This window comes from Capricornis sumatraensis, chromosome 1, assembly GCF_032405125.1.
Source record: "Capricornis sumatraensis isolate serow.1 chromosome 1, serow.2, whole genome shotgun sequence".
NCBI classification, from domain to species: Eukaryota; Metazoa; Chordata; class Mammalia; order Artiodactyla; family Bovidae; genus Capricornis; species Capricornis sumatraensis.
In genome coordinates this window covers 250777456-250790739 of record NC_091069.1, presented here as the reverse complement: position 1 = coordinate 250790739, position 13284 = coordinate 250777456, and the positions used below count along the sequence as shown (strand labels likewise).

The window sequence follows — 13284 nt, the reverse complement described above, 5'->3', positions numbered from 1 at the left end:
ACTGGAAAAACCATAGTTTTGACCATATGGACCTTTGTTGGCAAAGTAATGTCTCTTCTTTTTAATATGCTGTCTAGGTTGCTCATAGCTTTTCTTCCAAGGAGCAAGTGTCTTTTAATTTCATGGCTGCAGTCACCATCTGCAGTGATTTTGGAGCCCAAGAAAATAAAGTCTGTCACTGTTTCTATTGTTTCCCCATCTATATGCCATGAAGTGATGGGACTGGATACCATGATCTTAGTTTTTGAATGTTTTTTTAAGCCAGCTTTTTCACTCTCCTCTTCCACCTTCATCAAGAGGCTCTTTAGTTCCTTTTCGCTTTCTCCCATAGGGGTGGTATCATCTGCATATCTGAGGTTATCGACATTTCTCCAGGCAAACTTTTCTCCTGGCTGAGTAATATTCCATTGTATGCTGCTGCTGCTGCTGCTGCTGCTAAGTCGCTTCAGTCGTGTCCGACTCTGTGCGACCCCATCGACGGCAGCCCACCAGGCTCCCCCATCCCTGGGATTCTCTAGGCAAGAATACTAGAGTGGGTTGCCATTTCCTTCTCCAATGCATGAAAATGAAAAGTCAAAGTGAAGTTGCTCAGTCGTGTCCGACTCTTAGTGACCCCATGGACTGCAGCCTACCAGGCTCCTCCATCCATGGGATTTTCCAGGCAAGAGTACTGGAGTGGGGTGCCATTGCCTTCTCCATTCCTTGTTTATCTTCCAACAATTTATGGAATCTATCCTCTGTCTCTGAGATATGTTCCAAATCTTCTTAATCCATTCCTCTATTGATGGACATCTAGGTTGCTTCCATGTCCTGGCTACTATAAACAGCACTGCAATAAACAACTGGGATGTGTCTTTTCAAATTAGGGTTTTCACCTTAGAGTCTATCTTCTTCACAGTTTCTCCCTTCGTTTTTATGCTCAGCATCCTTACTCTGAAACACACAGTCTCTCACTCCTTTAATCATTTCATTTCCTGCACCTGGGTTGACCTGGCCCGTGATGTGAAAGGGGCGCATCTCTCCAGGAATGTGCTCTGCCCTGCACCTTCCAAGGCCAGAGTCCTGCCGCTCACTTCTCTCTCCTGGCCACTGGTCTGAGGGCCAGGGCGGCACCAACTCTGTCCCAAAGCTTCTAGATGAGTTTCAGAGGCCACTGCCCAGCTGGCAGCCGCCTTGCCCGTTCCCTTTCTAAGCTCCCGGGCAACTGCCACATACACTCTCTTCCAGATGACCTACTGGATTGCTTTTTCCAAAGAAATGGGCTTCGGTGTATTTATCAATTTTAGCTTTTGTGTTTGTTTTCAGACTCTCCAGCTTCTTCTATTGTCTCTTTCCCACCTCCCTCACTCTACTTCCTGAGCCCTTGGCTCTTTGTCTCACCTCAGCTCTCTGTCCTGCAGGTGAGCGTATCATCACTCCTTTTCATCTGGCACAAAGCCACCTAGGCCCTTGGGCTTCTGTCTCCGCAGGGACAGAGGTTTTCACCGTGTTGATCAGTGAGCACTGTGTGCTCTCCTTTCTGACATGTCTGTAAACATTAAACTTGATTTCCTCTTGGACTTAAGCAATATTGAGCCAAGTGCCTTAAAGGTTCCAATTAGCAAGTGTATGGGGGGCATCAATTTTTTTTTCCCATTTGGCCAGAAACTATGGCCCTGAAAATTTCTGCCACGGACAGTGAACTGAGAAGTGATGAACGTTATGTGGTGGGTTTTCATGGACCTGAGAATGTGTGGGTTCGGAGAATCGGTGGGTGGTTTCCTCCTCTTCCCTGGTCTGTCTGAAACTCTAAATCCTGGAGTGGGGGTGGGGGTTCCAGCCTCTGTTGCAATCAGCTTCTGTCCAATTCTTTCTTGTCTTTACATAAAGCAGACACAACTACATCTTAACTTTGTCTTTTTGGTTTAAAAGGTTGATACCTGTCTACAGGTTGATACCTGTCTACAGGTTGATACCTGTCTACAGGTTGATGTAAACACTTTTTCTACATGAAAGAGGCTTGGATCCTCACCTCCCAGGGTGAATTCTGGACCCTGCCTTCTCCTCTTGTAACCTGCTCCCCAGGGTGCTGTTGTTCCTCATCACTTACTGGCCTTGCCTCTGGGTTTATGGCCTGACCTTTGTCAAGGGCAGGCTCTGATGGCAATCGAGGGGCCTCCTCTAGGAGTCTGCACTTTGGCAGAGCCTTTGTCTTTGACAGGAAGCTGATCTGACATCAGCTCTCCCTGCCTCGGATGTGGGCCTCCCACTGCTTCTTGCTCAAATTTTTCTTGCTTTGTTGATGTTTCCTCTTTTTCTTGTCTTTTACCAAATGTGAACTATGGGTGTTGTGGTGTATGGGGGCTTTGAGAGGAATAGATTCAGTTTTTCTTCTGAGTCTCAGTCCCTGAAGCTCAGAGCTCTGTCCACTGTGAAGGGTGAGCCTCAGGGCCCCCGGGGTCTCCGGATGAACCACCTCCTGTGGTTGCACTCAGTTGCACCAGTGCCCCCCCGCTGGGCAAGGTCAAGCTCAAGGGTGACTCTGATGCAAAATCCTTGCCAGTGGCAGTGGGTTGGGGGGTGGCGGTGGGGTGGGGGTGGCCTTGGGTTTCTGAACCTGCCTGGACTTGGGGTTTTGCACCTTGAGTCCTGGTGCTGGGCTGCCCTTTGATCTGAAGAGAGTGCATCAGGGAGGCACCACACACCTGAGCTCGAGTGGCCGGCGGGAGCGCCCTTCTCCTTGCTCTTGGACCAGCTGTCCCAGCTGAGTCAGCGCCCCAAGTACATGAGGGCTCTTCAAGCTGGTCCAGGCCCGCGAGCGCCCCCAGGCACACAGAGAGCTGAGGCAGAGTGTGTCACTGGGGGACCTGGACTGACACTGACCTGAGCCGTCAGCACCTAGAGGGGCCTTGGTCTGCAAAGCCCCATGATGCTGGTTTCAGACATGAAGGCTCTGATAGCCAGTCCTGGCTGCGGGGCGCGGGTGCTGTGACCTCTCCCTGCCGCTGCGAGCAGGGCTGGCTGCAGGCCCTGCCTCTGCCTGCTCCCGGCTGGCCTCCCTTAGCTCCCAGAGCTGCCGTGTGCCCAGGTGTCCTGTCCCTGAGGGGCTGTGGACACCGGGGCCAGGGTGGAGCCGTTGGCATGGCTGTGCCAATGCTTTAGTGAGGAAGCGAGTGGGGACGACACTTGTGGGGACAGACCTCACCCCCCCACTAGCTTCCTGTGGTCAAGGTCAGGACCTGCGGCCTGTGGGTGATCAGCTGTGATCAGCTCCCCTCCCCTCTCCCCGCCCCCCGCCATCCCCCCTGTGTGTAAGGGGCTCCAGCTGTGAGCAGCACAGGGTCCACAGCCTGGTGCTGAGGGGCCTTAGCCTCCCCAGGCCAGGATGGGGTTACCTGCCAGCTGTTGACCCTTTGGCGTTCCGTCTGTGGCCACAGGAGCAAGCGTGGAGAGCTGAGATTATAGCCCCTCTACCAGGCCGCATGCATGGTTGGGGCACTTGTGGGGGGGTTCCCCTCCTCTACTTGGAGCCACTTCTGGCTCAGATGTGGAGTGCTCTCCAGAGGCCACCCAGATCTGGCAGTGCCCTGGTCAGCCGAGGTCATGGGCACACAGGGCCCCACAGGCCACCTGGCTTCGGAACCTGAAGAGAACGAGAGAACTCTGGGGCAACTCCGGACTTTCACAAATGGGTGGGCGTGCAGTGAACCGAAACCTTCTTCCCAGATCCACTCTGTGACCCTGGAAGCCAGAGCAGGGCATGAGTTCTGCTTTTGACCTGAACAGGAAGGATCCACGGTTCCATTTTGACACTTCTGGCTCCTGATTGTAAACTTGACAGGGACCAAGGAGCAAGGTCACCTCCAAAAAGATAGCAGGGTGAGCCTGGGTGGAACTCAAAAGGACTGGGACTTCCCAGGGGCGCCCTGGGGTCCTCCTCCACCCAGAGCCCCTGGGACACACGCAGAGGTTATGCGAGAGCAGAAGCTAGGGCATGACCCAGCCCCACGGGCACCCAGAGCCCACAGGCCACAGCAGGGGCCACAGCAGGGACCATGTGGCCCACCACACAGGCACACCTGGGGCCGCAGCCTCTGCGGGCCCAGATCTGGGACCCCGAGGCCACCACACTGGCCAACACCATCAGCAATGCACTGGGCAAGGTATTCAGGGCGAGCCTGTTCATCTTGGTTTGATCGTGGTTTCTGATAAAACACTCCCACTTCCTGTCCGCTGCCTCTGGTTTGCTGGCTTCTCAGCACCCTCTCCACTCTCTTGGTATCAGATTAAAAGGCCGCAGCCCTACAGGTTTCTCAGACCTGGGAGCTCTTGTGCCCAGGAAGCCCTGCCATCCCTCCTGGAAGCTGAGCTGGAGGAGGTCTGTCACTTTGGGCCAGACCTGGGTCCTGGGGCACTTCCAGGGAGGGGTTGGGCAGCATCTCCCTGAGGGCGGAGTCGGCCGGCTGGGTCCCGCGCAGCAGGCAGTGGGTTTGAAGGTGCTGCCTCCACCTCCAAGTCCCAGGGCCAGGACCAGCATACCAGCCTCCTGCCCCGCCCCGACCATCATGCCTCGGGAGCATCAGGACCAGTCAGCGATGACCCAGCTCCCGGTCCATGCCTCACTCCAGGTGCTGGGTTTTTAAGCACAGCAGGTGCAGAAAAAGAAAAACACGGAAGTGGTGGCCTACAGCTGGTTGCTGCAGGTAGGGCCGGCGGTGGCGCTGCAGGCCTGTGTGCTGGCCACCAGCCCAAACTCACGGCCCGATGCACAGCGAGGCCAGACAAACCGAAACACCCAGGAGCAGCGAAAAGTCTACTGCAGGGCAGAGCAAAGAGGCTGTGGCTCAGGCCCCACCCCCAAATCCCCGAGCATTTCTAAAGGCAAAAAGAGGGAGGGGGCTTAGCAGGGTATGCGATCAGTTTGTGTGCAGTTCTCTGATTGGTTGATGATGAGGTAATAGGGCAGGATCACAGGGGTTAACATTATCAGTCCTCAGGATCCAGTCGGCCGGGGCCGTGTGTTCATGGTCATCATTCAATCAGCTTCTTCTGTTTGATGTGGATTTTAGCATCTGTAAAACAACCCAGGAAGTGTCTCAGAGACTGTTATCTAGGTACTTCAGGGAGAAACTAAACCTTCTGTGACTGCCACATGGCTGAATTACTGTTTAAATTCTTACCAGTTCTCCCGGCCCAACTGCTGCTGTCATTACATATTCACATCCTTCGGATCATTAACTCTCCGGCCAGGCTTCTGTGACTCAGGGGAGGCCTGGGAGACCACAGCTTTTCTGTAAACAAGAGGCAGGCAGAGGATGGGGTGGGCAGGGCCTGCCCAGTCACACCTCCTCGCCCTGGGGGCAGGCGTCCAGCAGGAAGTCAGCCAGCCCAGTCCTGGTGCTGCAGAAGCTGAGTTCACTTCTCTCCAAATCCTGGTTCTGCCTCCTGCCAGGAGGCCTGGGCCCACCGAGTCTCTGCTCTAAGCTCAGCTCAATTCACTGAGGACTCAGGGCCACAAAGGTCACACAGGGCCCTGACCCAGAGCATGCCACCCCTCAGGCACACCTGTGTGGTGTGTGTGTGTGTGTGCGTGTGTGTCGCTGGCAGGAGGCCCACTCCCTGCTCATCCTTGGAGGTCCGGATGGCTCAGCGGAGTGGAGCACACGCGACCAGCTCAGGCCTCCTCCCCTGCTGGTCATACAGCCTGGGCGAGGGGGTCGGGGAGACTGACCTGTGTGGGCCCCACCCCACCGCTGAGCAGCCTTCAGCAGCTGGGACCGGGCCTCCCAGCTCTGTGTCTCCAGGCCCAGAGTCTGGGGTCTGAGGCTGTGTCACTGCCCCTTCCCTCCACAGGACATGCTGCCCCAGCGCCCCCAGCCGCTGTTCCTAGCGGGCCTGCTCGCCCTCCAGTCCGGTGAGTCCCAAAGGGGCAGCTCCTCCCGGGAAGAGTGGGACCCACCCTCGCACCCTCCTGGACGGGGCCTTAGGAAGGGCCCGGCTCTGCGCCTCCCTTGCCCTTCTACCTGGGGCTGACCTGGGGCCCACCCTCCTGAAGACAGCATCCCGTGGGCCCTGGTTTCCTCCCTGCTTCCTGGTCCTCCCATTGGCTCTCCTTCTCCACTCTCCCTGCCTACGGGCTTGGTCATCCATTCACAGCCCTCAGCCCTTCATTGCTGCCCTTGGAGGGCCCGCCATCTCTGGGACAGGGGGGTCACCAGTGCCAGCTCACCAGCCCGTGTCTCTCTCCCCAGTCCTGTCCCAGGAGTGCACCAAGTACAAGGTCAGCACCTGCCGGGACTGCATCGAGTCGGGCCCCGGCTGTGCCTGGTGCCAGAAACTGGTAAGAGCCTCGCTGAATGGTGTCAGCCACCCTGAGGGTCCTCGCACCCAGCCTGCCCTTCCCCTCTTCCCTCCTCCTGGGCTGGAGCCAGCCCCTTCTCTGCCTCTGACACTGCCGGCCCCCAGGAGCACCGTCACTCTGCTTCCTAGTGGGGCAGGGGCAGGCCAGGGACGCAGCGTTGTCAGAGAGGCAGACAGACAAGCAGACACAGTGGTGTCCCCAGGCAGCCCGGCCGAGGCAGATCTAAGTGAAGCTGCTGGGTCGGGCCAGGTGCAGCTCGTTGGGCCCTGGAGGCAGGAACCCTGGGCCAGACAAGGGAGAGATACATGAGGACGGAGCTGCTGCAGCCCCGGTTCCTGCTAGCCATCCGCTCCCAGAACCTGCTAGCCATCCGCTCCCAGAACCTGCTAGCCATCCGCTCCCAGAACCTGCTAGCCATCCGCTCCCAGAACCTGCTAGCCATCCGCTCCCAGAACCTGCTAGCCATCCGCTCCCAGAACCTGCTAGCCATCCGCTCCCAGAACCGGGAGGAGTGGGGAAGCTCCCTACTGGGTCCTGAACTCTCTGCTTGCCTTACTTCATGTTTCACTTGCAAGACCCTCTGAGGAAAAAGGCAAAGGCCCAGGACAGGATGTAGGGGAGCTCCACCTCCTCCTGGAGAGGACCCCTTCCCTGGGGACCCCCAAGATTCTGACCATTCCCTCCTCCTGGAGATCCCTGAGGTTCAGACACTGCAGATCTGTTTGGAAACACATGCATGCACACACATTATTATTATTTCTCAACTGTTTGAGAGTAGGTTGCAGACACAAGCCCCTTTGTCCCTTACGGTTTCCAGCGATTTTCTCAAAAACAAGGTATTCACTTACAAAACCACAATGCATTTATCAAAGCCTGGAAACTTAACACAGTACTTTACTCTGATCAAATTTACACACCTCGGGGATTCCCTGGTGGCCCAGTGGTTAAGAGTCCACCTGCCAATGCAGAGGACACACATTCAATCCCTGGTCTGGGAAAATCCCACAGGCGGTGGAGCAGCTAAGCCCGTTCACCACAGTTCCTGAAGCCCACGCCCAGCAAGGGCCCAGTGCAGCCAAAATAATAAATAAGTAAAATAAATAAAAAGACAAACTTATACACCTTGGACAAATTTCGCCAATTGTTCCAATAATGTCTTTGCTCTCATCCTTGCCTCACTGGTCAATATTATAATCCAGGATCGCAGATTGCATTCGAATGTCTCTTTATCTCCTCAAACCTGGAACTCTCCTCAGATTTCTTTGTCTTTCACATCCTTGACATTTCTCAGGAGTGCAGAACAGCACTTCTGCAGAAGGTCCCGCGTGTGGGTTTGTCTGGTGTTCCCTCTGACACGGCCTGGGGTGGGCCTTTCAGCAGGAACCCCACGCAGAGCTCCTGCTGTCATTCTGTGCAGGCAATGACAGCCTAGACCACTCAGTAGAGGGAAACGTCTGCAAGACGCTCCACCGTGATGTCAGTATTTCCCCTTTGCAATTAGTTAGTGATTTGTGGGGAGATACTCTGAAGCCAGGAAGCACTCTACTTCCCTTGAAGCCTACACCCACTCACTCTACCGTCCATCAGTTGATGGGAGCCCGAATCAGTTGTCACTGGGATGATTGCAGAACGGTGGCACTCCTGTTCATGACTCCCTCCAATGGCTCCTAACGTAAGAGGAATATTTCCTTCCTGCAATCTCCTTCTCTCTTTCTCATCGGTGTGGACCCATAGATGTTTCTGTTACTCCGTAGTTTATAAGGTATCACTTTCACTTTGTCATTTTGAAGCTCAAATTGTTCCCCATTTGGCCATGGGAGCCCCGGGGCTAGCCCTGTGCCCGACTAGCATACCCCAGTATCACTTCCTGAGCTCTCTCTCTGGGATCAGCAGGCGCTCCTGGCCCCTTGGCACTTGCCTGGCCCCCACCAGAGGGTTCCTGGTTCCCTTCATGAGAAGCCAGGCTCCCAACATTCACAATACATTTCCCCATTTCCTCCTCCTTTGACTCTGGGGAAGTGGTTACAGAGTTGCTACCCGGAGCACTGCAGGGAGGAGATGGGTGTGGTCTGCGTGCTCTTCTGTTACCAGCAGGCAGTCACAGTCCAGCTTGCAAAGTCCCTCCTCAGGGTGGATTTCTCCCTTCCCTCCTGCGAGCTTCTTGTTTGCATCTGAAATACAGTTAGGTTAAACTGCTTCTGAGCACATTCCATTTTAGGGATTTCTTCCCTCCCCATTCCTGTTAATTTTATTTCCCTAATACTTAAAGTGGGCTTCCCAGGTGACTCAGTAGTAAAGAATCTGCCTGCCAACACAGGAGATGCAAGAGATGCCGGTTCTATCCCTGGACCAAGAAGATCCCCTGAAGGAGGAAATGGCATCCCACTCCAGTGTTCTTGCCTGGAGAACCCCATGGACAGAGAAGCCTGGTGGGCTACAGTCCATAGGGTCACAAAGAGTCAGACTCGGCTGAGCCACTAAGCACGCTCGCAGGCACGCAGCAATTAAAGCATTACTAGGGCCTCAAAAGATCATGGCATCTGGTCCCATCACTTCACGGGAAATAGATGGGGGAACAGTGGAAACAGTGTCAGACTTTATTTTTTTGGGCTCCAAAATCACTGCAAATGGTGACTGCAGCCATGAAATTAAAAGACGCTTACTCCTTGGAAGAAAAGTTATGACCAACCTAGATAGAATATTGAAAAGCAGAGACATTACTTGGCCAACAAAGGTCTGTCTAGTCAAGGATATGGTTTTTCCAGTGGTCATGTATGGATGTGAGAGTTGGACTGTGAAGAAAGCTGAGCGCTGAAGAATTGATGCTTTTGAACTGTGGTGTTGGAGAAGACTCTTGAGAGTTCCTTGGACTGCAAGGAGATCCAACCAGTCCATTCTAAAGGAGATTAGCCCTGGGATTTCTTTGGAAGGAATGATGCTAAAGCTGAATCTCCAGTACTTTGGCCACCTCATGTGAAGAGTTGACTCACTGGAAAAGACTTTGATGCTGGGAGGGATTGGGGGCAGGAGGAGAAGGGGACAACAGAGGATGAGATGGCTGGATGGCATCACCGACTCCATGGACATGAGTCTGAGTGAACTCTGGGAGTTGGTGATGGACAGGGAGGCCTGGTGTGCTGCGATTCATGGGGTCGCAAAGAGTCGGACATGACTGAGCGACTGAACTGATCTAACTGAGGGTCTCAAAAGCGAAGACAGTACCGAGGCAGCTCGGGAAGCCCCGCCCCTCTAATGGCCACGCCCCTTTAGTCTGGCCCTGCCCCCTGAGCTCTCTGGCCTCCTTGTTGGTTGTTCAGGGGCTCCGTCATGTCTGACTCTGTGACCCCATGAACTGCAGCACAACAGGCTTCCCTGTCCTTCACCATCTCCCAGAGCTTGCTCAAACACATGTCCATTGAGTCTGTGATGCCATCTCGTCCTTTGTCGTCCCCTTCTCCTCCTGTCTTCAATCTTCCCTTGCACCAGGGTCTTTTCTAATGAGTCAGCTCTTCGCATCAGGTGGCCAAAGTATTGGACCTTCAGCTTCAGCATCAGTCCTTCCAATGAATATTCAGGCTTGATTTCCTTTAGGATTGACTGGTTTGATCTCCTTGCAGTCCAAGGAACTCTCAAGAGTCTTCTCCAACACCACAGTTCAAAAGCATCAATTCTTCAGCTCTCAGCCTTCTTGATGGTCCAACTCTCACATCCATACATGACTACTAGGAAAACCATAGCTTTGACTATACACAACTTTGTCAGCAAAGTAATGTCTCTACTTTTTACTATGCTGTCTAGGCTGGGCATAGCTTTTCTTCCAAGGAGCAAGTGTCTTTTAATTTCATGGCTACAGTCACCATCTGCAGAGATTTTGGAGCCCAAGAAAATAAAGTCTGTCACTGTTTCCCCATCTATTTGCCATGAAATGATGGGACTGGATGCTAGTTTTTTGAATGTTGAGTTTTAAGCCAGCTTTTTCACGCTCCTCTTTCACCTTCATCAAGAGGCTCTTTAGTTCTTCTTCACTTTCTGCCATAAGGGTGGTGTCATCTGCATATCTGAGGTTACCGATATTTCTCCTGGCAATCTTGATTCCAGCTTGTGCTTCATCCAGCCTGGCATTTCGCATGATGTATTCTGCATATAAGTTAAATAAGCAGGGTGACAATATATAGCCTTGATGTACTCCTTTCCCAATTTGCAACTAGTCCGTTGTTCCATGACTGGTCCTAACTGTTGCTTCTTGACCTGCATACAGACTTCTCAGGTGGCAGGTAAGGTGGCCTGGTATTCTCATCTCTTTAAGAATTTTCCAGTTTTTAGTGATCCCTATACAGTCAAAGGCTTTAGCATAGTCAGTGAAGCAAAAGTAGATATTTTTCTGGAATTCTCTTGCTTTTTCTATGATCCTAGGTATGTTGACAGTTTGATATCTGGTTCCTCTGCCTTTTCTAAATCCAGCTTGAATATCTGGAAGTTCTCAGTTCATGTACTGTTGAAGCGTAGCTTGGAGGATTTGTAGCATTACTTTGCTAGCATGTGCTGCTGCTGCTGTTGCTAAGTTGCTTCAGTCGTGTCCGACTCTGTGCGACCCCATAGATGGCAGCCCACCAGGCTCCCCCGTCCCTGGGATTCTCCAGGCAGGAACACTGGAGTGGGTTGCCATTTCCCTTCTCCAATGCATGAAAGTGAAAAGTGAAAGTGAAGTCGCTCAGTCGTGTCTGACCCTTAGCAACCCCATAGACTGCAGCCTACCAGGCTCCTCCATCCATGGGAGTTTCCAGGCAAGAGTATTGGAGTGGGTTGTCATTTCCTTCTCCCTGCTAGCGTGTGAGATGAGTGCAATTGTGCAGTAGTTTGAACAGTCATTGGCATTGCCTTTTGGGATTGGAATAAAAACTGACCTTCTCCAGTTCTGTGGCCACTGCTGGGTTTTCCAAATTTGCCAGTGTGTTGAGTGCCTCCTATGAGGCCTCCTGTCTGGTTGTTATCCCCTAGTCTCCCCCTGTGGGAGGAAGCCGGACCCACTGATGCGGCCCCTTGGCTCTCCCTGCCACAGCGACATCCAGGGAGCCTTCATGGGGGCAGAGTGGTCATGAGGAAAATGCCCTGTACCCAGGACCCCCACGCTCCCCCCTGTCTTTTCCTTCTGATCTGCTTGGCCCAGAGCCCTGTCCTCTATTCCAGGTTCCCAGGGTGCCTAGGCACTAACTGGTGGGCCAAGAGGGGCACCCACGTTCCATCAAGAGAGAGCTGCTCCCTGCCAGCAAGGCACTGCTGAGGAAGGGGTTGAAAACCTGGGCCAGATGCTCGATTGGCCATGGAGGGTACCCATGGGTCTGCCTGGAGCTGAGATGCTGCCTTTGAGCCGCTTCCACTGCTAGAGACTGTGGGGAGACACCCACTGGCGCCAGGCTCTCCTGCGACCCCAAGCCTTGTGAAGAGGCTGCCCAGCAACCCCCATCCCCGCCTCCCCACCCAGAGACCTCTTCCTGAACAGCGGGGCAGATGAGGGGGTCAGCCTGGCACGGGACCCACAGCGTAGGCTCCCATCTTTCCTCTGTGCTACCCCTGACCCCTGCCTCCCCCAGAACTTCACAGGGCAAGGGGAGCCCGACTCCACTCGCTGTGATACACGGGCACAGCTGCTGTCAAAGGGCTGCCCAGCTGATGACATCATGGAACCTAAGAGCCTCGCTGAGACCCGGCAGAGCCAGGCGGGCAAACAGAAGCAGCTGTCCCCACAGGAAGTGACGCTCTACCTGAGACCAGGTAGGCTTGGCTGGCTAGGGGTGGGCCGGCCCTGATGGCGCGTGTATCCATGCGTCCCTGCCCCAGGAAGATGTCCCCAACGCCCCGTCTGCAGCTGGTGACTAGTCTCGCTTTTAGTGCTGAGTTCTGCATCCTAATAAAAGGGAGAATAAACCATCTGGAAAACACTCCCGTATCCCTCCCTCAGAAGATGAGGTATTTTTGGCCGAGTGAAGGCTCTGATAAGGCCTGTAAACTAGGAACCCAAGTAAACCTTTGAATCAGTGTAGCCCACCTGACTTGACCACAGACCCAGGTTTAGGACACTGCTCCCTGTTAGCACTCCAAGAAACACCCTTCAGGAAGGTGGCTTGGTGGAGCAGCAGGGGGTTATGGTGAATGGGCCTGGGCAGGGCTGGGGCAGCCACATCGGGGAACTGATGCTGGAAGGCGGGCTGGCAGAGGGGACTTGATTGTCACGGCTTTGTCGAGCACCAGCTGTGTACCAGGCAGCTACCTGAGAGCTGGGGACACAGGCTATTTGTACTGACAAGGAAAGAAGTCATTACAAGTGCAGGCGGTGATTAAGACGACGAGGAGCAGAAACCAGGGCGGCTGTGATTGAGGAAGGCAGGGGGGCTGTCCCCAGATGGCCAGGGAGCCCTTTTGGGCACCAGCAGGTTTGCTTAGCGGCTGGTGGTAGAGAAGGTCTTGCCGGGGAGACCCAGAGAGATCCAGGTGGAACTGAATCTCAACAGTGCTGAATAAACAATGAGCACTTCTTCTATCTTCTTGTATCCAGCACACCTTGTATCCAGATGGTCTTCTATGTCAGAACGTGCGCTTTACCTGAAATCGGGATCTGAATAGGCGTCCTGCATTCTATCCACCAGCCTCAGAGAATGGGGGAGTCCTGAGGGTTCTGAGGCCTGCAGAGGCATCAGTGCCCCCCAAACTCCCGACCCACAGACCAGGTGGTACACCCTGACTCTCTCCCGAATCCTGGCAGGTCAGGCAGCTGCGTTCAACGTGACCTTCCAGAGGGCCAAGGGCTACCCCATCGACCTGTACTATCTGATGGATCTCTCCTACTCCATGGTGGATGACCTCGCCAACGTCAAGAAGCTGGGAGGTGACCTGCTCCGGGCCCTCAATGACATCACCGAGTCGGGCCGCATCGGTGAGGCAGCCCC

The 13284-nt window shown here is 54.1% G+C and overlaps 1 protein-coding gene across 1 annotated transcript in view; it reads left to right on the top strand.

The window, feature by feature from the left end:
• The window catches only part of ITGB2 (integrin subunit beta 2), a 30757-nt gene that overhangs the window by 6997 nt on the left and 10476 nt on the right, over positions 1-13284 (top strand). Inside the window, exons 2-5 of the mRNA XM_068971619.1 lie at positions 5833-5893; positions 6231-6319; positions 11932-12112; positions 13101-13271. Coding sequence (XP_068827720.1) covers positions 5836-5893; positions 6231-6319; positions 11932-12112; positions 13101-13271 — 499 coding nt within the window. The 5' untranslated portion in view covers positions 5833-5835. The remainder of the gene's footprint in view (positions 1-5832; positions 5894-6230; positions 6320-11931; positions 12113-13100; positions 13272-13284) is intronic.